Source organism: Saccopteryx leptura, chromosome 13 (assembly GCF_036850995.1).
Source record: "Saccopteryx leptura isolate mSacLep1 chromosome 13, mSacLep1_pri_phased_curated, whole genome shotgun sequence".
Classification (NCBI taxonomy): Eukaryota; Metazoa; Chordata; class Mammalia; order Chiroptera; family Emballonuridae; genus Saccopteryx; species Saccopteryx leptura.
The window spans coordinates 43,828,045-43,852,454 of record NC_089515.1 but is presented as its reverse complement, the minus strand read 5'-3'; the positions used below and the strand labels follow the sequence as shown (position 1 = coordinate 43,852,454).

The window sequence follows — 24,410 nt, the reverse complement described above, 5'->3', positions numbered from 1 at the left end:
GCTAGAATTAAAGCTAATGGCCCACCAGTTCTTGGCTCCATTGTTTCATTACCATCTGTCCGAATCCAATGTGAACCTGAACGGGCCAGGCGGCTATGATGGTGGCTGTGGCAACTGGCTTTACAAGTACTAAGTTTTACAGTTCTCTGGCACTTTACCACAGAACCACCTGCCTTGGTTTGCTTTGGCCTTGAATCTGTTACTCAGTGACATTTACAGTTAAAGTCAACAAATGATACTTATTTCTCAGGTTGGTTTAAAGTAAATTTTATTTATAGTATATTTTTGTAGACATTTACTGCCAGGATGAAGCAAGAATTTTATTAGATTTTTATGATGAGATAGACTTTTAAGAATTGTTGAATTTTAATATGAACATGTATGTTAGAAGGACATAATCCTTTCCAGTGCTGCCTTTGAGAATATATTTAAAAGAGTTGTTAGTAAGACAGTTACTTTACCTTAGAACTTGTTGGCCTGTTTGTAAAGCCAGCAGTCAAGGCCAGGGCCACTATCACAGCAGCCTTCTGGCCTATGCAGGTTCGCATTGGATTCGGACAGTCGGTAAAGAAACAGCGGAGCCAAAAACTGATGGGCCATAGCCTTTAATCCTACCTTGCACCCGGCGGGCAAGTAAAAATATACACTGGGCTCCAAAACCCAGTCACACTCAGTGCTCACAAAGCCACTGAGTTATCCGAGTTTCCTAGAATCAAAGGTTTCTAGCTCACCAGCCTTCTTCTCCTCAGTTCCCCATCTCCTTCCTTATCCCAGATACAAACTCTACACAAACTGGCATCTCACTCAGCACTCCGCCATCTTGGCTGCTTCTCCTGGCCTCCTCCACGTGGCCTCCTTTAGCTGCTGGCTCTACTCTCTCCGCTCTCTCATGCTAACCTCAGGAACCAAGAGCGCAAACTCTCGTTCCGTCCCCATTTTATAGTGTAGAAATCCAAACCCTTAATCCAATATACATAACAGGGAAGTCTCTAATACAAAGTCACTTCTCTGAGGCATGATAGGATTGTACCACCTCACACCAAAAAGGGTGGGACAGGCTTAATCCCAAAACCAAGGCTACAAGGATTCTGCTTGCCCCTAGCCCACCCCAACACACATTAATATCACCTGGGTGACTGCCTCCTCGTGTTATCTTTAACAAAGTGAGCATAATACATTTTATCCGCCCAACACTGTTTATCTTGAATGTGAGATTTAGTAAGTATATTTTGATTACCAATTTAATAAATGTCCTTTTGTGAAGTAAATGTTACTCAGAATAAACTGAAATGATATTAACTTATCAATTGAAGTTACCTGCAAATCTTTAATAGAAAATGGTGATTCTTTTTCAAAGAAAAAAGCTTGTTTATTATTCATGTGAGCGTCCATGTCTGATGAAACAGTGTAATGGCAGGGCCTGGTTGCAATGTTCAGCTGTGTGTGGCCATAACTGACATAGCTGATGTGTTTGAGATGGACTCATGGAGCACAGGATTGCTTTCCATCCTCACCCGCCCATTTCTGCAGTGCACCTCCCATTTCTGTAGAGCGCCTCCCATTTCTGCGGTGCGCCTCCCATTTCTGCGGTGTGCCTCCCATTTCTGTAGAGCACCTCCCAATCCTAAGACCTAGTCTCTTTTGGCCAAACTGCTCTTACTTCAGGCATTTGATGATTACTGTAGAGCAAATTGAATCAGAAAATAAGCACAGCTCATTTTCAGATGGCTAATTCACTTTGGGGACTAGCACCCAATGATATCTTGCTACTCTAGAAGCATTTGGACACATTGTGCCTTTAAAGATAATGCCCAGGGATAGCTCATCAATTTGCTAGATAGAATTACAGGTCCAAGGCCGAGGGATGCCCTGTTCTTTAGGTTCTCAGCTCTGGCTGCACTGTAGAGTGTCCTTTGTACAAAGCTCCAGTGCCGGGCTGTACCCCGATTTACAATTGGAGAAACGGGAGGAAATGACTCGTGTGTGGCCACACACACTTAGTATGTTATAAAAACCAGCAATAGGTGGTAAGGACATATCATAGTTGAAATGCTCTTTGATTTTGGACTGAGCAGTTGCTAAATTAGATTATGAGCAGTGCAGAAAACAAGCCAGGACACTTGACACTGTCACTGACTTGGAAGGATCTGCCATGTAGTAAGGTTGAATGTGATAGTGCCTTCCAAACTATTCATATTCAGTATGACAGTTTGGTTTTATGGCAGGTGTTCTTACTAACCCAAGCCAGGACTTGTTCAGTTTATGTGTCTAGCAGCAGAATGGAGCAGCTTAGCTCTTTTATTTTTCGGTATTAGATCTTTAATTACCTTTTAAATATCTTTAAAAATTTTTTTTTCAGTTACAGCTTACATTCAATATTATTTTGTCTTAGATGTACAGGAATAGTAGTTAGACTGTCATATACTTTACAGAGTGTTCCCCTTGATATTTTTCAGTACCCAGCAATGATAATAAGGGTTTTTTTTCAATCATGGATACTTTGAAATTTTTAGATAAGCAGACAGAGAGCAGCATTCAGTCATCATTTCCTTTGTAATTATTGGGGGCGGAGGGATAGAAAGAGTTACAAATATCATCAGCATTTACTTAGAAACTATAGTGTGAGGCCCTTTACTTGGGTGTTGGAAATACAAAGGTTGAACTTTATGCCTTCGAGTAGTTTGCTGTTTTTTCCTAGGGATATTGTGTGTGTGTGCGCGCGCGCATGTGTGCACATTTAGAATCTCTTGAGACAAATTTGTATTTTTGCCTTTTCTAAATAGGAAGTTTAATAAATATATCCTGATGACTATTTTTGACAAATATCCTTTTAGTAGAAGGCGAACAACTAAGTCAAAATAATTTTAATATGCCCTGGCTGGATTGCCAGGATGTGGAGAAAAGGGAACCCTTGTGCACTGTTGGTGGGAATGCAGACTGATACAGGCCCTGTGGAAAGCAGTATGGAATTACCTCAAAAAATTAAAAATAGAACCACCTTATGACCCAGCAGTCCCACTTCTGGGAATATATCCGAAGAAACCCAAAACACTAGTTCAAAAGAATATATGTACCCTTATGTTCATTGCAGCTTTTTTTTTTTTTAGACAGTGACAGAGAGAGGGATAGATAAAGACAGACAGGAAGGAATGGAGAGAGATGAGAAGCATCAATCATTAGTTTTTCATTGCAACACCTTAGTTGTTGATTGCTTTCTCATATGTGCCTTGATCGTGAGGCTGCAGCAGACCAAGTAACCACTTGCTCGAGCCAGCAACCTTGGATCCAAGCTGGTGAGCTTTGCTCAAACCAGATGAGCCCACGCTCAAGCTGGCAACCTCGGGGTCTCGAACCTGGGTCATCTGCATCCCAGTCTGACACTCTCTCCACTGCGCCACCACCCAGTCAGGCGCAGCATTATTTATAATAGCAAGATTGGGAATAGCCTGATTGTCCAGCGGTAGATGAACGGATAAAAAAGCTATTGGTACATTTACACAATGGAATACTACTCAGCTGTGAAAAAGAAAGAAATCTTACCATTTGAAACAGCATGGATGGGCCTGGGGACTATTATGCTAAGTGAAATAAATCAGAGAAAGACAAGTACTATATGATTTCACTCATATGTGGAATCTAATGAATAAAATAATAAAGGAAATAGAAACAGACTCATACAGATACAGAGAACAGACTGACAGCTTTCAGAAGGGTGGAGATTGGGGCTGGGTAAAAAAGGTAAAGGGATTAAGCAAATGCGGGGGAACCTCCATAGACACAACAGTATGGTGATGACCCAAGAGGGTGTTGGGGGAGATAGAACAGGGTAAAGGGAGGATAAATGGTGATGGAAGGAGACTTGACTTGGGATGGTGACCACATCATACAATGTATCAATGTTGTATTATAGAATTGTACACCTGAAACCTATATAATTTTATTAAATATTACCCCAATTAATTAATGAAAGACACAAATCCATTATACTCCAAAAACCCCAGCCTTGCTTACATTTGCACTTTTCTAAAATGCTGTTTTCCACTTAATTTACTGATAGTGCCCCAACTATCTAGAACAGTGTTTGGCCCATAGAAAGCACTTCAATAAATATTTGTTGACTAAAAAATATAACTACTTTTTGTATATATTTTATTTTGATAGCTTTTGCCTAAGACTTGAATTGCTGATAGCAAATACTTTGGAAGGTAATATATAATATAAATACATATTAATGATATGTTCTCTTTTATTTCAGGAACTTTATATTGCTGTAGGAATATCTGGAGCCATCCAACATTTAGCTGGGATGAAAGACAGCAAGGTAACTACAGAACGTAGTGATGCTAGGAAGGGAAACTTCTTATTCACAATTTCAGGTTCCACTGTATGTTTCATAGTGTATGACGTTGAACTGTTCAAATAGATCTCGGAACTGAAGGGCCTGTGTTCTTCACTGCCTGAAGTACCCCCCACTAGTGGTGGGGTGGTACTGTGCCACAGAAAAAAGACTGACCCTGAGTCCCAGCTCCCCTGCTAGCTTTCTGGCACGTCCTGTTTGTCCCTGTTTTATCTGTGCCCACTGCAAGTGTCAAGATCCCTTTCAGCTCTGACAATCTGGATAGAAAATGTGGGGTGAAAACAACTTGATGAGGTTCTGATCTTCTAACTAGTCTATATATGGTTCTGAGCTCTCATTCTCTCTGCTTCACCCTGGTCCCCTAACAATTCCCTCCTCATATGTCAGAAAGGCCCCTTTTCTTGGGTTGTTACTAAAGTGTGACTGACATATTTTGGATTGGAGTATCTTAATGCCTCAGAAATTTTAAAAAATACATATACAGAGGAAACACTTGATTTTAAGTTGCTGCTAGGACCGTATCTGAAAGTCCTGTGTAATGACACTGTGAACATGTATTTCAGAATATGGCACATTAATTTATGCATAACCATGTACAGTTTGAATTATGAACTTAGTCTTTTGTAAAGTCAGAGATGCTTCTGACACCTCTGCTTTTATCCATTTGGATGGAATTTTGATATAAAAGGTAATAAAACTTTTAACAGGATTAACTTCTACATTGAAAGAAATGCATGCACTACCTTCTTGTAACCTATAAATGAATTGCCTCCAGATCAGTCAGATTTCACAGTTGGATGGCAGGTTTCTTTACTGAGTTCTGAAAACAGCAATGCCAATGCGGAAAATGTTATTGCTGCATTAAAGGGTAAAAACTAAAAAAGCAAACTGCAACACCATCAACCTTAAAAAATATTTTTAGCTGGGCCAGTTCGGACATATCTAGAATTCTGCTTCATGAAAATAAAAGATCCTGCCTGCCAAGATGTTCCTGGTGAAAATTCTCATTTCATGCTTACAGGGCTGCATTGGGGGAGAGATGGACTAGATGCTATATGTCAGAGCAAAAAGGAAGCAACTAAAGTGAGGAGACCAGTGTTGGGGGAACAATTCATAAAAATATTGTGGGACAGTGATGAGCCCATGAAGAGCCTGGTAAAATCCTGGAGATGCACTAAGTCAAGACTTAGTCCACACAGTCAACAAATATTTATTTAGCACATACTTGTACTACATGCTGGGATGCTTAAATGAAATAGACATAGTCCCTGTCATCACTGTCTAGTGTGGGAGACACAGTAGTCTCTGGTTGCAATTTTGGTTATACTCTAAAACAGAATTTTAGAGTGATTGGTTTAAATCTGATATTTGTATTCAAAATCTATAGCTGCAGTTTTAATTTAGCATTGTGGTGTAGTTGAAAGAATATGAGATGTGATTATTATAGCAAATGAATCAATATAATGGAAGTACTTTGAACTATGTGCATATTGATATGGTTGAGTACAATCTGCTTTAAAGACTGTAAGGAAGAAAAGCATGTTTTATGAGGCCATATAAAAAGAGCTCTAGGGTGCGAGCAAGATTTTACCATAGTTATTTACAGTTGATAATTCAGGAATATTCTTCAAGTAATCTGAAAATCTGTAATCAGCCCAAATCTTTTTTTCTTAAATACTGTGGTTCCTTGCCCATAGTTATGTGCTATTTCTTTAAAAATAACTTTTATATAGTGGGATGAAAAGCTTTCAGATGATTAAACTGTCAGATGTTTAACTAGGTGGCTTCCAGGAAAATCATTATCCATCATTGTTTAAATAAATCTCTGCTAGTAGCTGTGAAATGGGCTGCATATGACCAGAAGAGAAACACTTCTATGCAAATCAATGCCTGTGACTCAAAATGTTTGTCCTTGTGACTTTGGGTTTGAGGCTTAAATGGAAACTGTGTTTAATGTCTAGCTACACATCTTTCATTCTATATGTTATGGTCCTCTGGATGATACTGTGCCCCAGTTTCAAGTATTCTGGAAGATGGTGCCCATCATTTTGGAGCTCCTTGGGGAATTACATATGTCATGTGGTCTTTTTTTATGTCAGACTATATAAAAATACTTTTAAAATGTGTTCCAGCTGTTTTCATAAGATAGAGTAATAGGCAGGTAGGAACTTAATTTTGCTTCTAAAGATTCAAATTACTATATCTATAAAATTTAAACTAATTTTATTTTAATTGCAATGGTGTTAAGAAACCATCTTTGAGGAATAACAAATTATATAAATCTGTTGTTGATAAAAGAATAATTGGTAGCCTGACCAGGCGGTGGCGCAGTGGATAGAGCATCGGACTGGGATGTGGAGGACCCAGGTTCGAGACCCTGAGGTCGCCAGCTTGAGTGTAGTGCTCATCTGATTTGAGCAAAGCTCACCAGGTCACTGGCTCGAGCAAGGGGTCACTTGCTCTGCTGTAGCCCCCCGGTCAAGGCACATATGAGAAAGCAATCAATGAACAACTAAGGTGTCACAACAAAAAACTAATGATTGATGCTTCTCATCTCTCTCCATTCCTGTCTGTCCCTATCTATCCCTCTCTCTGACTCTCTCTCTGTCTCTGTAAAAAAAATTAATAATAAAAATTTTAAAAATAAATAAATAAAAATAAAACCTGCTGATGAGAAAAACAAAACAAAACCAAGCCTAAATAAAAAAGAATAATTCGTAAGCACAGCACCTTTTTGAGTGACTGTTTGTCCTTGATCTATTGCTAATCAATTGTTACAACCTTTCACATTTAAAAATTTTATGGGAGATAAGAGAAACTTTTGGTAGTTGTTGTAGCAGATGTGGTAATTTACTTGTTTTATTACATTTACTTGCTATGTACGTAAGGTTTTTTTTTCCATTTTTAAGTCCTTTATTTTTTAGTTACAGTTGATATTCAGTATTATATTAGTTTCAGGTGTATACCCTAGTGATCAGACGTTACATAATTTACTAAGTGATGATCATCCCAATAAATCTCACACCTATCAACACCATACAATGTTATTAGAATATTGCCTGACCAGGCAGTGGCGCAGTGGATAGAGCATCAGACTGGGATGCAGAAGACCCAGGTTCAAGACCCTGAGGTTGCCAGCCTGAACGTGGGTTAATCTGGCTTGAGCAAAGCTCACCAGCTTGGATCCAAGGTCGCTGGCTTGAGCAAGGGGTTACTCGATCTGCTGTAGCCCCATGGTCAAGGCACATATGAGAATGCAATCAATGAACAACTGAAATGCTACAATGAAAAATGATGCTTCTCATCTCTCTCCCTTCCTGTCTGTCTGCCCCTCTCTCTGACTCAATCTCTGTCTCTGTAAAAAAAAAAGTTATTAGAATATTAATACTTCCTATGCTGTACTTTACATCCCCATGACTTTTCTGTAACAACCAATTTGTACTTAATTCCTTCATCTTTTATACCCATCCATACAACCTCCTCCTTCCATCTAGTACCCGTTAAAATGTTTTCTGTATCTTTTTCTGTTCTACTTGTTCATTTGTATTTTCAATTCAATTGTTCATAGATATGTATTTATTGCCATTTTATTGTTTATATTTTTAATCTTTTTTTTTCTTTTGTATTTTTCTGAAGTGAGAAGTGGGGAGACAGAGAGACAGACTCCTGCATGTGCCTAACTGGGATCCACTCGGCAAGCCCACTAGGGGGTGATGCTCTGCCCATCTGGGGTGTTGCTCTGTTGCAACAGAGCCATTCTAGCGCCTGTGGCAGAGGCCATAGAGCCATCCTCAACTCCTGGGCCAACTTTGCTCCAGTGGAGTCTTGGCTGTGGGAGGAGAAGAGAAAGAGAGAGAAGAAAGAGAGAGGGAAGGGTGGAGAAGTAGATGGGCACTTCTCTTATGTGCCCTGGCTGGGAATCAAACACAGGACTTTCACACACCTGGCTGATGCTCTACCACTGAACCAGCCAGCCAGGGCCTTTTTAATCTTTTCTTGTTCTTAAAGAAGACCCTTTAACATTTCGTATAATACTAGTTTGGTGGTAATGAAGTCCGTTAGCTTTTTCTTGTCTGGGAAGCTCTTTAGCTGTCCTTCAATTCTAAATGATAGCTTACTTAGCTGGGTAGAATAGTCTTGGTTGTAGGTTCTTGGTTTTCACCACTTTGAATATTTCTTGCCAATACCTTCTGGCCTGCAAAGTTTCAGTTGAGAAATCAGCTGACAGTCTTATGGGAACTGCCTTCCAGGTAACTAACTGCATTTCTCTTGCTACTTTAAGACTCTCTCTTTGGTTTACCTTTTGCATTTTAATTATGATGTTGGAGTGGGCTTCTTTTGCATTCATCTTGTTTGGAACTCTGTGCTTCCTGGACTTCTATGTCTATTTTCTTCACCACATTAGGGAAGTTTTTTGGCATTTTTTTTAAATAGGTGTTCAATTTCTTGCTCTCTCCTTTTGGCACCCCCATAATGTGAATGTTGGTATGTTTGAAGTTGCACCACAGGCTCCTTACACTCTTCATATTTTTGGATTACTTTTTCTTTTTGTTGTTCTGATTGAATGTATTTTGCTTCTTTACATTTCAAATTACTGATTTGATTCTCCATCTATTCTACTGTGGAGTCTTTGTAAATTTTTTTTTTTTTTTTTTGTATTTTTTTTTCTGAAGCTGGAAACGGGGATAGACAGTCAGACAGACTCCCGCATGCGCCTGACCGGATCCACCCGGCACGCCCACCAGGGGGCGACGCTCTGCTCACCAGGGGGCGATGCTCTGCCCCTCCGGGGCGTCGCTCTGTCGCTACCAGAGCCACTCCAGCGCCTGGGGCAGAGGCCAAGGAGCCATCCCCAGCACCTGGGCCATCCTCGCTCCAATGGAGCCTCGCTGCGGGAGGGGAAGAGAGAAGCAGAGAGGAAGGAGAGGGGGAGGGGTGGAGAAGCAGATGGGCGCCTCTCCTGTGTGCCCTGGCCGGGAATCGAACCTGGGACTTCTGCACACCAGGCCAACGCTCTACCACTGAGCCCACCGGCCAGGGCCTGTAAATTATTTTTTATTTCAGTAATGTATCTTTCATTTTCTACTGATCCTTTTTTATGCTATTGAGGTTTCTCACTAAGTTCATTGAACATCCTTATAACCAGTGTTTTGAACTCTGTATCATATATTGCGTGTCTCCATTTTGTTTAGTTCTTTTTCTGGAGTTTTGTTCTATTCTTTCATTTGGGGGACATTTCTTTGCATTCTCATTTTGGCTGCCTCCCTGTGTTTGTTTCTATGTATGTATGTATTAGGTAGAGCAGCTTCATTTCCCAGCTTGGGAGAGTGACTAATGTAGTAAGTGTTACGTAGGATCAAGTGGCCCAGTCTCCCCAATCACCCAAGCTGAGGTATACCCCCAGTGTAGGCTCTGTACACTCTGCTCGTGTAGTTGAGCCTTGATTGCTGTTGGCAGGTTAATCAGCTGCAAGGATTGGCTATGACCTCTGACTACCATGGAGGGTCAGCTGTGCTGGCTCCCACCCCACAGAGCAGGACTTACTTCAGGGGGGATCTGGAGCCCACCGAGTCTACCCCTTGAGTGTGTCACTTATGAAGATTGTTGGTTAGTGATGCTTTGATGTGGTCTGAAGCTTTGCACTGGGCATGCTGGTTCTGGGGCCTCCCAGGAGGTACAGTCCAAGGTCAGCCACTGCCTGTGTTCTGCCAGGGGCCACCTGGCATGATCTACAAAGCAATCTGCAGGTGGCCGCTACTTATGCTGGGCTTGTAGGTGCCCACGAGAGGCCAAACTGCAAATCAACCCAGTGGCTGCTAGTGCTGGGGCTCAGGCCACTTAGAGGTATGGGGCATACTGAGTCCAGATGCTGCTCATTTGAGAGATTTTAGGAAACTAAAGCAGTGGTAGTCAACCTGGTCCCTGCCGCCCACTAGTGGGCATTCCAGCTTTCATGGTGGGCAGTAGCAGAGCAACCAGATTATAAATAAAAAGATAGATTTAACTATAGTAAGTTGTTTTATAAAGATTTATTCTGCCAAACTTAGTGAAAATCCGACATAAAGTACTTGGTAAGTAATTATTACTTTATCTTTAACTTGCTATAACTCTGTTTTATAAATTTTATAAAGTAAAGTTACTTCCCTACTTTATAAATCATTATTACTGTGGAATCATTAGGCAGTTAGAAAATTTTACTACTAACAGAGATACAAAAGTGTGCGGTAGGTATAAAAAGGTTGACTACCCCTGGTCTAAATCATGAGCCAAGACTGTTCATTTGTGTGGGAAAGCCACTGGAAACAGCCTGTGTGGGCCTAGTAGTTGGGGGGGGGGGGGCTCAGGGAATCACCAGGGTGGGGTAAACAATGTGAGCTTGGTTGTAATATGGTCCACCTGCTGGCTCTTGTGGGAGGGCTTATCAGAGGAACAATGGCTTCTGCCTGTACTTATGTCTGGGAGAAAGCTGCAACCCCAGCTTTCATCCTGATGCCAGGCAATGCAGTTCCTCCTTATATGTCTCTAGTAGTGCCTTTTGAACTGCTACTGCAGCACTGGAGTTCAGAGGGAGTGACTCTTAAGTCCGTGGACCCTTTAAGAGGAATTATTTGGGACTCCAGCAGCCACCATCTCCCTCAGCCTCAATTCCTTTTGGTTTTTACAGCCAGAAGTTATGCAGACTTCTCTTCCTGGCACTGGAACCCTAGGCTGGGCATCCTGGTGTGGGACTGGGACCCCTTGCTCCTCAGGCAGTGTGTCCACAGCAGAGATATCCCTCCTGGTTTTATCCATTACATGTGGATGTGGGACCAGCCTGTTTTGCATCTCTGCCTCTTTTACCAGTCTTCGTGTGGCTTTTTCTTTAGTTACTTAGTTGTGGGACTTTCATTCAGCCAGATTTCAGGCAGTTCTGAATGATGGTTGTTTTGTAGTTTAGTTGTAATTTTCATGTGGTTGTAGAATGAGGCAAGTACCATATTTACTTATGCTGCCAGCTTGCCCCAATCTATGTACATAAGACCTTAAACTTACAGGTTGACTAAATAGCTAATTTTTATATTCTCAGAATAGACTCAGGATAATAATTATTTTAAGCAAGAGAGAGACAGGAAAGGAGGCCTAGGATAATAATTTTAAAATGTTAAATATAATGCAATATATAGAGTAGGGGTCGGGAACCTATAGCTCGCAAGCTAGATGTGGCTCTTTTGATGTCTACATCTGGCTTGCAGACAAATCTTTAATAAAAAAATAACGTTAAAAATATAAAACAGGCCCTGGCCGGTTGGCTCAGTGGTAGAGCGTCGGCCTGGCGTGCGGAAGTCCCGGGTTCGATTCCCGGCCAGGGCACACAGGAGAGGCGCCCATCTGTTTCTCCACCCCTCCCCCTCTCCTTCCTCTCTGTCTCTCTTCCCCTCCCGCAGCCAAGGCTCCATTGGAGCAAAGATGGCCCGGGCGCTGGGGATGGCTCTGTGGCCTCTGCCCCAGGCACTAGAGTGGCTCTGGTCGCAATATGGCGACGCCCCGGATGGGCAGAGCATCGCCCCCTGGTGGGCGTGCCGGGTGGATCCTGGTTGGGCGCATGCGGGAGTCTGTCTGACTGCCTCCCCATTTCCAGCTTCAGGGGGAAAAAAAAAAAAAAAAAAAAAAAAAAATATATATATATATATATATATATATATATATATAAAACATTCTCATGTATTATAATCCATTCATTTCCTACTGCTCATGTTCATGGTTGCGGGTGGCTGGAGCCAATCACAGCTGTCCTCCGGGACAACACCAAATTTTTATTGGATAATGCGTAACGTACATGGGTCGTTGTATGGCTCTCACCGAATTACATTTTAAAATATGTGGCGTTCATGGCTCTCTTAGCCAAAAAGTTTCCTGATCCCTGATATAGAGGATAAATTCTTTGAGCTACAAAGGATATAAGTTGAGGTATGGACTTGTTACTTCTTTTTTTTGTAAGTCAAATAAGCTGAGTATTGACTAACCATAGATATATCTCATGATGATTGATAAAGTAGACTCTGTCTTATTGAACAATGCTCACCAAATATAAAATAAATTACTTAAATTTTTATGAATGGTTTTACTCAGTGTATCTAAAATTTTTCATTGACCTGTAAAACTTTCCAGTTATATTTTGTTTCTTTTAAGTCATATTTATTGAGGTGTAAAATTAAACTTTCATGTTTCACTTAAAATTTTTTTATGTTAAAATACCTATCAAATTTACTATCTAACCATTTTAAGTATATAATTACAAATTGTGTACACACTGTTGGTGATATTATGTACATTCAGAATGTTGTGCAATCATTACCATTTATTTCCAGTACTCTTCATTTTGTAAAACTGAAACAGGAACCCATTCCCCTGGCAACCACCATTCTACTTTCTGTCTCTATGATTTTGACTACTATGAATACCATGAATACCTCACATGAGTGGAATCATGGTATATAGTATTTGTCTTTCTGTGACTTTATTTCACTTAGCGTATGTCCTCAATGTTCATAGTTCATCCATGTTGTAGAATATGTAAGAATTTCCTTCCTTTTTAAGTTGAATAATATTCCAATGTATGTATATATAAGACATTTGTTCTTCCATTGTTGGGTCCTTGGGTTCCTTCCACATTTTAGCTATTGTGAACAATACTGCTGTGAACATGAGTGTATAGGTATGTCTTTGAGACTCTGTTTTCAAATCCTTTTTTTAAGACTTTATTAATTTTTTTTTCAGTGAGAGTGGGGGAAGAGGGGGAGAGGAAAAGGGAGAGAAGAGGGAGGAGCAGGAAGCATCAACTCCCATATGTGCCTTGACCGGGCAAGCCCAGGGTTTCAAACTGGCAACCTCAGTGTTCCAGGTCAACACTTTATCCCACTGCGCCAACACAGGCCAGGCTTGTTTTCAGATCTTTTCGGTATATCCCCATAAGTAGAATTGCTGGCTCATATAGTAACTCTATTACTAAATTTTTGAGGAACCACCATACTATTTTCCTCAGTGGTTGGTACCTTATATTCCCAGCAGTCATCCACAAGGGTCAGTTATTCCATGTCCTCACCAGCAGTTGTTTTTTTTTATAGTAGCCATCCTAATGGCTGTGAGGTGTATCTCATTGTAGTTTTGATTTGCATTTCCCTAATAATCAGTGATGTTGAGCATCATTTCATGTGCTTTATTGGACATTCTTATATCTTTTTTGGAGAAGTGGATATTCAAGTTGTTTGCCCAATTTTTTTTAAATTTATTTATTAAATTTAATGTAGTGACATTGATAAATCAGGGTACATATGTTGAGAGAAAACATCTCCAGATTATTTTGACATTTGATTGTGCTGTATACCCCTCCCCTCCCCCAACGCCTCTCTCCTTCCTCGCCCCACCCCCCCACCCCCGTTGCCATCACATTCTTGTTCATGTCTCTGAGTCTCATTTTTATGTCCCATCTATGTATGGATTCACATAGTTCTTAGTTTTTTTCTGATTTACTTATTTCACTCTGTATAATGTTATCAAGGTCCATCCATGTTATTGTAAATGATCCAATGTCATCATTTCTGCCCGATCTCGTCTGATCTCAGAAGCTAAGCAGGGTTGGGCCTGGTTAGTACTTGGATGGGAGTGCCCAATTTTTAAACTGGGGTTTTTTTGTTTTTGTTGTTGTTTTGGAGGTTTTAAAGTTCATATATATTCTGTATATTAATCCCTTCTCAGATATATAATTTGCAGATATTTTCTCCCATATTCTGGGTTGCTTTTTTGTTCTTTTGATAGTGCCTTTTTATCTTTTTATTCATAAAAAAACTTATTTTCCTAGAAGTTCAGTTTGTCTGTTTTTTTCTTTTATTGCCTGTACTTTTAATGTCATGGTTAAGAAATCGTTGCCAAATCCAATGTCATGCAGCTTTTGCCTTGTTTTAATCTAAGAGTTTTATAGTTTTAGGTCTTACATTTAAATCTTTGATACATTTTGTATATAGTGTTAGGTAAGGATCCAGCTTTATTCTTTTGTATGTGGATGTCCAGTTTTCCCAACACCGTTTGTTGAAAAGGCTCTCCTTTCCCCATTCAATGGTCTTGATACCCTTGTTAAAAATCATTTGACTATGATGTGAAGGTTTATTCCTAGACTCTATTCTGTTGGTCTATATGTCCGTCGTCATGCCAGTACCATACTTTTAATTACTGTAGCTTTGTATAGTTAAGTTTTAAAATTAGGAATGTGAATCCTCCAACTTTGTTATTCTTTTTCTAGGTTGTTTTAGCTATTCTGTTTTCTTTGGTATTCCGTATGAGCTTTAGGAAGTATTTTTTGTTTTTTTGTTTTTGTTTTTGTTTTTTTACAGGGACAGAGAGAGAGTAAGAGAGAAGGATAGACAGGGACAGACAGACAGGAACAGAGAGAGATGAGAAGCATTATCATCAGTTTTTCGTTGCGACACCTTAGTTGTTCATTGATTGCTTTCTCATATGTGCCTTGACCACGGGCCGTCAGCAGACCGAGTAACCCCTTGCTCGAGCCAGTGACCTTGGCTCCAAGCTGGTGAGCTTTTTGCTCAAACCAGATGAGCCGGTGCTCAAGCTGGCGACCTCCAGGTCTCGAACCTGGGTCCTTCCGCATCCCAGTCCGATTCTGTATCCACTGCGCCACCTCCTGGTGAGGCAGGAAGTGTTTTTTAATCTCTGCAAAACTGTCATTGGAAAGACAGTTTTGGTAGATAGAGGATTCTTTTTTTTTATTAAAAGTTTTTTCCCTTTGATTTGAGGAGGAGATAGATAGGGAGAGGGGGGCTTCGACTCATTTCACTTAGTTGTTCCGTTTAGTTGTGTACTTGTTGATTGCTTCTCATACATGCCGCAGGCCAAGGTTCAAACCCATGACCTCTGGTGTGCTGGAGTGATGCTTTATCCACTCAGTCACCCAGAGAGGGCAGGTATAGGATTCTTGGTCACTGTCTTCTGACCTCCATAGTTTCTGTTGAGAAATCTGCTTGTAATCTTAGAGAGCATTCCTTGTATATATATAATGAGTCACTTCTCTCTCCTTACTTGCAAGATTCTCAATAGTTTATTAATGTGTCTCAATGTGAGTCTCTGAGTTCATTTTTCTTAGGGTTTGTTGAGCTTCTTGGATGTTTACATTCATGTCTTTTATCAAATTTGAGAAGTTTTCAGCCATTATTACTCTCTGTCTCTTTTTTTTTCTGGGACTCCCAACTATGTACTTTGGTCTGCTTGGCTGTAGCCTATGGTTCCCTTAGTCTCTGTTCACTTCCTTGAATTGTTTTCCTTCTTCAGAGTTGATCGTTTCAGTTGTCCTATCATCATGTTTGCTTATTCATTCTTCTGCCTGCTGGAATCTACCTTTAAATCCCTTGAGTGAATTTTTATTTTAGTTATTGCACTTTTCAGCTCCAGAATTTCCTTATTTTTTAGATTTTCTGTCTTTTTTATCAACATTCTTATTATGTTTATACATTATTTTCTTGACTTTCTTGACATTTTTCTTTAGTCCTTAAGATGATTGTTTTAAAGTCTTTGTCTAGTAGATTGACCGTTGGGTCTTTTTCAGGGACAGATTCTGTTTTTTTGAATGATACTTTTCTGTTTCTTTGCATGCCTTGTGATATTTTTGTTCAAAACTGGACATTTGAATTTAATGTGGTATCACTGAACTCAGATTCCCCTCCTTCCCCAGGATTTGCTTTTATTTTATTATTGTGGGTTTTTTTTATTTGTTTGTTTTGATGGTTGTAGGATGTGTCTGTGCCAAGGATTAAATCTGAGGTGTGAGCATGGATCTTTTCCAGACTTTTCTGAGCCTGCACCTTTCCTTGCGCATGTGTAATTCCTCACATATGCAGTTGCTTTTGAATTTCCTAGTCTGGTTCTGAAAAGGGGAGAACACTGAACATGAAGAGCCCAGAAAAAGCACAGTGTCTCTTTAAATCTCCTGCAAATAACTTTAGCCCGGAAGGTAAGGGGCTCGAGGTGGCAGAAGAGGTGCAGTAGTGGTGGCCACCCTCCTCTTTCTTTGCACTTCCGTGATCTGAAGCAGCAGTCAGTGATCAAAACATAGATCCTTGGTATCTGGAGAACAGGGTCCTTTTTGCCAGCTCTGGATCCTGCGAGCTGTGTGCAAGCTGCTTCAGGAACGCGTGTGCACTGTGGCCTGCTTCCAGGGCCAGGCTGGGGGAGATGGTAGCCGCCCAGTGCTGAGAGCTGCAGCTTGCCCTGCTAGCCTTACTCTGGGAGGTGTAAGCCTTTAATAGACTCCAGAGTTCCAAAATGGTTACATCCATCAGGTTCTGCCAGTGCTATTGTGTAGGTGGGAAGATGAGTTCCCAATGCTTCGCATAATCCTCTCCTCTTAAGTTTGTTACTTGCCTAAAAATAAACATTTGTTTATAAGTAAAAAAATAACTTTAAAAAATTATTTAAAACCTTTTTATTACTGCATTGGGCTTGTGGTAGGTATGGGAGATAACTTCATGTTTTAACACAGAAAGTTCTATATTTACAATATTGGCACAAATGAATCTTTATTTGGTGGACATTTTTGACACTGTAAATTTGTCATTAGGGAAGTTAAAATAGAATTTTTAATTTATGTCGTATGTTTTCTTGACAAAGGCCAACCTCTTTGTTATTGTTTCACAGACTATTGTAGCAATTAACAAAGACCCAGAAGCTCCAATTTTTCAAGTGGCGGATTATGGAATAGTTGCAGATTTATTCAAGGTAAGCTGGTCTTGAACACGATGGCTGTCATCTAGATTGTTATCTGAGAACCTCTCCAAGTTGGTTAGGGAGAAAGCTGTTAATAGGGAGATACTGTGTTTGTATATCAGTGTCTGTGTGTGTATATATTGTATGTACATGGTTTTAAACTACATACTTAAAGTGAAATTGTCTCTGCTAAATATGATGTTTGTATAGAGCATTAATAACTTTCCCTTTAAGGATTCTATATTGCCTTTAAAATATCCATATGGCTCTTGGCATCTTATGTGCTCAATTAGTGCACAGTGTGAGTGACTCAAGTAATTATAATTTAGAATCATATTTGGCAGGTACTATAAAGAAATTCACATCAAATCCCCTTGTTTGGAGATTTGCCTAATATGCTGTAGTTTTTCAGGGAAGAGTGGGCAGTCAAGTCCAGCTTATTTGACTGAGCAAGTATGCTCTGCTAGCTGTGTTTGGGAGTTAAAGCCTTCCTAACATGACAGTTGTATGGGAGCACATTTACTTCCCACTCCACACACTTCACTTCTGAATGTTCTTTCTACTCTGCCGCTATCCCTGTATTTGTCCTCCCCACAAAAGAAAATACTTCAGTGGTATTGATGAGCACCTGAAACTCATTTGGCCGTTTTTTTTGTTTTTTTTTTTTGTTTTTTTTTTACAGAGACAGAGTCAGAGAGAGGGATAGATAGGGACAGGCAGACAGGAAGGGAAAGAGATGAGAAGCATCAATCATCAGTTTTTCGTTGTGACACCTTAGTTCTTTGATTGCTTTCTCATATGTGCCTTGACTGTGGGGCTACAGCAGACTGAGTAACCCCTTGCTCAAGCCAGCGAACTTGGGTCGAGGCTGGTGAGCTTTTGCTCAAACCAGATGAGCCCATGCTCAAACTGGCGACCTCAGGGTCTCGAACCTGGGTCTTTCCGCATCCCAGTCCAACGCTCTATCCACTGCACCACCACCTGGTCAGGCCATTTGGCCATATTTAAAGGTCACAGTTTATGCATGGCCGATCCTATTTTTGTCCCTTTGCCTACAAGCTTCTAGGTTATCTTGTGCAGAAATCACTCATGCATCCCAACCAGGCAGTGGCGCAGTGGATAGAGCATCGGACTGGGATGCTGAGGACCCAGGTTCGAGACCCCGAGGACACCAGTTTGAGCGCAGGCTCATCTGGTTTGAGCAAAAGCTCACCAGCTTGGACCCAAGGTTGCTGGCTTGAGCAAGGGGTTACGGGTCTGCTGAAGGCCCACGGTCAAGGCACATTTGAGAAAGCAATCAATGAACAACTATAAGGTGTCGCAAAGAAAAACTGATGATTGATGCTTCTCATCTCTCTCCGTTCCTGTCTGTCCCTATCTACCCCTCTCTCTGCTCTCTCTCTCTCTGTCTCTGTAAAAAAAAAAAAATGCAGGAGTTAAGGCTCTTAAAATAGCATCCAACTCTGGGAGAAGTAGGCTTGCTGGAGTGAGGAACCCCACATTGCAGGGAGCTGCGTGAACCTTCTTGGAGAGTCTGTAGCCTAAGGACAGAGCCAGGGGGTGGTCTGCCCAGCAAGAGAGTTGGCTTGTTACCATGAAAAAAGGAAACTGCATTTCTGTACAAGGATGACTTTGTTCAAGTAGCAAGTATTTAGTTCAGTGAGATAACAATTAAGGGGTAAAGACCTTTAAATTTAATTGAGAGAGAGACTGCTCAAAGACAATAAAGTAGAAAGGGACCTCAGAAGTTATCCAGTCAGTTGAAATTCTTAAGTTATTTTTGTTTTAAGAAGCCCACATTTCAGTGTAGGGAGGTTGGACTAAGACAGTGTTTGCTTTTAGGTAGAATTATATTAAGGTAGTGACAATCTCATGCCACTTGGAAGCAAAGTTGTGTGAGAAGTTCATTGGTCCTTAAAAATGCAGTTTAGGGAAAAAGTAGTTAAAGATTGTGAAAATATTAAAAATATTGCTGAAGCCTTCTATTTATTAATACAAGGTATATTCTTTTGAATATGCCTGTGTTGCCAAGAGATGTGATTTGGGTACATTATTCAGCAGGTTATTGGCACAACTACTCCAGGCTTCTGATTCTGTCCTTTCTCTCATGACTTTGCCTTTCTAGCTCACCGGGTGCGTAAAGGAGGTTCACCAGTACTGTGCCTTTCGATAAGTTGCAGTACGAAGGACCACAGTTTTGACAGACTCTAGCTGCCTAGAGAGTATACCCATCAAATTGTTTTCTCAGTTGAAGTTGGAATGAATGTAACATAGATGATTATTACAATAATTCTGACAAAAGCATGAACCATGGTGATTTAGTAAATGTACTTCTCACTGGGGCCATACTCTGTCTTAAAAATCAAATATTTAGCCTGACTAGGTGGTTGCGCAGTGGATAGAGCATCAGACTGGGATGCAGAGGACCCAGGTTCGAGACCCCGAGGTCGCCAGCTTGAGCACGGGCTCATCTGGCTTGAGCAAAAAGCTCACCAGCTTGGGCCCAAGGTCACTGGCTCAAGCAAGTGGTTACTCGGTCTGCTGAAGGCCCGTGGTCAAGGCACATGTGAGAAAGCAATCAATGAACAACTAAGGTGTTGCAACACTCAACAGAAAACTAATTATTGATGCTTCTCATCTCTCCATTCCTGTCTGTCTACCCCTCTTTCTGACTCTCTCTCTGTCTCTGTAAAAAAAATAAAATCATTAAAAAAAAAATCAAATATTTAAAAGTACAACATTCAAAAATATAAACTTATACACTGTGAATGAAAATTGGCATTATCTATTTTGGATTAAGATTTTAGAGAAAATATAAGTCAAGTAATAGCTGTGTAAAAAGGACTTTTGTAGACTAAATTTTGCATTTTATACTGTATTACACATAACAAGTATATATAGTTATTAGATGAATAATTCTCTAAAGGATATTTTATCTACTACATTGTATCATGCCTGGAGTAAAAAAGCATATGCATAATATTTTGGGTTTTTTTTGTTGTTTCACTTTATCTTGCAGCAATCATATGAGTTAGAGAGGACAAGTTTTTTTCATATAGCAAATAATATGGATAAAGCACTTAAGAGCTTTATTTCATAGTCATCTTGTCCACATACATTAAATTATGATGGTCAGGTTATTTAATCCCTCTGAATGTAAGCTTTCTCATGAATGATATAAATATTACACTACCTACTTTATAAGGTTGTCATGATTAAATGAGATTATATTGCACCTAGTATACTCGGTGTTAAATGTTAGCCTACCTGTTTTATTTCCTCTAACCAGGTATGTAGTAGGTGCTCAGTAAATGTTAAATACAGTTGACTCTGTCCACTTATACATGGGGTTGTTGGGTTTTTTCCCCAATAAATATGGTATATCTCTGTAGATTTGCCAGTTCTAGGCATTTCATATAAATAGAATCAAATATATGGTCTTTTGTGGCTGGCTTCTTAACACAATATATTAAGATTCCTCCATGTTGTAGCATGTATTAGTACTCTGTGCCTTTTGTTTGCTAAATAATATCTGTTTTCTGGAAATGCCACATTTTGTTTACCCATTCATCAGTTGATGGACATTCTGGTTGTTTCCACTTCTTGGCTGTTATGAATAATGCTGCTGTGATCATTCACGTGTGAGTTTTTGTGAAGACGTGTTTTCTTCTTGTTTGGGATAGGTCCAGGCATGGAATTGCTGTCACTTGATAACTGTGTGTTTAATCTTTTCAAGGACTGCCAGACTATTTTCCAAAGTGGCTACCTTCTTTTATATTCCCACCAGTAATGTATGAGGGCCCTAATTTCTCTGTATACTTGGCTAACACTTATTGTATGTCTTTTTTTTTATAGCCATACCAGTGAGTGTGAAGTGGTATTTCATTGTGGTTGTGATTTGCGTTTTCCTGATGGCCAGTGATGATGAGCATTTCTTCATGTGCTTATTGGCCGTCTATATATTTTCTTCAGAGAGATATCTATACAGGTCCTTTGCCCATTTAAAAATTGTTATTTGTCTTTTGTTGAGTTATAAGTGTTCTTTAAATATTCTGGCTTAATATACTTTATCAGATATGTACCGTATTTTCCCATGTATAAGTCGCTCCCATGTATAAGATGCACCTTAATTTGGGGGCCTGAAATTTGAAAAAAATTATTACATAAAGTTATGAACTTGTTTTATTCATCATAAAGTTTATACAACTCCTCATCACTGTCAAATGCAAGTAAAAATACTACTACCACTGTATAAGATGTACCTAGTTTCTAGACCCCAAATATTTTGAAAAAAGGTGCATCTTATATATGGGGAAATACAGTAACTTGCAAATATTTCCTCCCATTTTGTGGGTTGACTTTTCACTTTCCTTTTTGGGGGAGTGTGGCAGGGAAACTTTCTGTAAGGTTTTCAAAAACAATGTTCTAAACCAAATTCATGTTTCGTTTAAATGAAGTTGGGCTCTACCCTGTTTTTCATAAAACACGTTGGTCCCACATGAACCTTGTTTAGCGTGTCGTGTGTATAACTAGCATGCACTCATGGCCTGGCCACCAAGGAGGCAAGAGGAGCGGTGCCAGCACTTGATGCTTCCCCGAGCAAATGCCTGCCAGCCCCGTGGCAAACACGGGCCTTTCAGTAGTTTGTGGACAAAGCAACATTGGGAAGAAACAACATGTTGACAATCTCCTTAATAAATTTTGTACGAACACATTATTTCCACCTAATGAAAATGTAGCTCTTTTAAATAATTGAGAAGCTGTATTCATCAGGGGGTTCAGCTGGGCTCTTTGTGTGCTAGGGCAGTTGACAGCCCCTTGGAAGCCTGGGTAATTGATATTTTGCACAGATGGCTTGGCTAGTGTGCTGGTGGGCTATTTGTAACGTCACCCTGCAGTCCTCACACACAGCTCACCGTCGCTGCCCAGGCTGTCACAGGCAGCTCCACACAGAGAGCTCCAAGACTGAGGGTTAGTAAATACACCTTTCTAACATGGACGCCAGCTCAGTCAGGTTCCTCTCACTGCTTCCCTTACTGTGTCTGCTGCCAGCTACTGCCCAGCTACTGCCCAGCTGTGTCAGCAAGAGGCCTTGATTTTAATAGAGTGCTGATCTTGAACAACCAGCATGCAGCTCATTTTCATGTGTTAAAAGAATAGTAACATGTGCTGCGAAAGCAATGACCATGTTTGTGAAGTGAGTGGTGAGTGAATGAACAAATAAGGAAAACAGTTTGAGGACAAGGGTCCTGACTGAGCAGGAGGCTTCATGTGGCCTCTGAAGGAAAGACAGGGGTGAGCCGGGAGGAAGAAGGCCGGGGAACTGAGAGGCACTCGGCACGGACAAGAAACACTTGACCTCCTGTCTTGTGTGGAGCTTTTCTGAGGTTTAGGGTTGTGTCAGAACGACTCTGAGGCAGTGAGTAGCTCTTGTGTCCTGGATGATGTCGCCCTCGCAGGTGTGCCACGATGGGAGGAGAGACTAGGAATTTCAACAGAGTTCCTGGGTAGGGAGATGAGGCACGTGTCCTGCAGGAGATTCACATTTTTTCTTTTGGCCTCCACGGACTTCGTAAGGAGTGGTGACCATATCACAGTGAAGGCTCAAGTGGCTTAATTGCTTTTATTTTTAACTTGCAGGTAGTTCCTGAAATGACTGAATTATTGAAGAAAAAATGAGTCATGATCATGTCTTAAGAAGAAAAATTATGAGAGTATTCAGCGATATCATGGGAACTCATGACTATTATAACAATCATTGGAAAGCTGCATTTCATAACTTGTGGAAAAATTCTAACATGCTTTTTTTATGGGGCAGTTGTTTCTTTTTAATTATGGTTCCAAACAGTTATTTTTGAAAATTTCTAATTCTCTAATAAAATACATCATAAAGTCTTTCTACAGCTTTAAAACTACTACCAGAAATATGCCAGCGTCATAAAGAGAGAAAATTGAAGAAAGGTAGTAAAAGTTCATTTATTATTTTTTCTTTGCCTGCTTTGTTCATGGAGGGCTCTGTTTGAGGCAAGACTGTGAACATGAATGTTGCCACCATTCTAATCCACCTAACCTAGTTGTTAAGGGAACTGGATTGACAAATTCAGCATTAAGTATGGCCACACAGCATGAACATTATCTTAAGCATACCTCCATTGTCAGAAAATTATAGCTAATGTGACAAAAGCATACCTGACTTCATCCTGACCCTGGGAGTGTGTTTGTTAGCTGGAATTAAATTGTTTTCCATTTCATTGTCAGGTTCTATCAGCTTGTAGGAGGATTTTGTGTCTGTAAAGGAGAGGGGAGTGGAGAAGGACAGGCTGCTTTCAGACAGGTCTCTTCTGCTAACACATAGTTTGATATTATTACAAATGCTTAAAATCCCGCTCAGAGAAGGCTCCAGCTGTTCTTTTGCCTTCCTGATGTCCTCCTTTGGGCTCTCTTAGTAGCCAGGCATGTGAGTTGCCACACGTGTGGTTAGCTCAGCAGCCTCTGCTGCCCTGCGGCATGGCTGAGGTTGAGAGTGTTGCAGGAGCTAGAAGCTGGGTGAGTGCATGCCCTGAGGAGGCTGGAGAGGCTTTGGCCAGGCCTGTAGGAACATGGGGAGGTGTCAGGCAGGAGAAGCAGGTAAGTCGTGACAAGAGCTGCCCCCCTCCCCCCCCCCAGCAGGTCTGCAGACGTTATCGGAGTTGATAGGACAAGACAAACAGCAGAGAAGAGATGATGGAAAGTGACTAATGATACGTGAATGGAGGGGCCAGCTTAGGGATGACTAGGTAGACCTTTTTGATTTGTGTCATAATCGCTTGCAGTCAACCATTTTTAAAAGTTAAATGTCTGGCATGTTAACCTGTTAATGAGAAGGCGAAGAGTGAAGTGAAGCTCTGTCAGAGCCATCAGTCCTCGCTGTGCAGTCGTCGGTCCAGCCCCTTGCACGATGGGGATACTGAGGAAGAAGTGGAGAAGATAAAGTGACTTGTCCAAGGCCACATGACTTGAATCACCCTCAGGAAAGTAATTCCCATATTTGCTCTTTGAGGCTCTTCCCAAGGGAGCTGACCTTGCTTGGTACCGTCTCCATTTATTTACCTTGCATCCTGTTGGGCACAGTAACTGGAGGCAAGAGAGACAGCAAAGGGGACGGTGTGCTGGCTTAGGGAGGGGCACCCCATGTGGCACCTCGGCGTGGTCTCCAGCCTTAGAGTTGAACTGCTGGGTCTGTCTCCCTTTGGCTTCCTCCTGTTGGGACTGCCTCGTCCCCAAGCAGCTCTTCACTTAATGGGTACCACTCATCGCCATCATA

The 24,410-nt window shown here is 40.8% G+C and overlaps 1 protein-coding gene across 1 annotated transcript in view; it reads left to right on the top strand.

The window, feature by feature from the left end:
- The window catches only part of ETFA (electron transfer flavoprotein subunit alpha), an 87,307-nt gene extending 64,303 nt beyond the window's left edge, over positions 1-23,004 (top strand). Inside the window, exons 10-12 of the mRNA XM_066354637.1 lie at positions 4,256-4,321; positions 17,039-17,119; positions 22,748-23,004. Coding sequence (XP_066210734.1) covers positions 4,256-4,321; positions 17,039-17,119; positions 22,748-22,786 — 186 coding nt within the window. The 3' untranslated portion in view covers positions 22,787-23,004. The remainder of the gene's footprint in view (positions 1-4,255; positions 4,322-17,038; positions 17,120-22,747) is intronic.
- Positions 23,005-24,410: the final 1,406 nt, after the last annotated feature.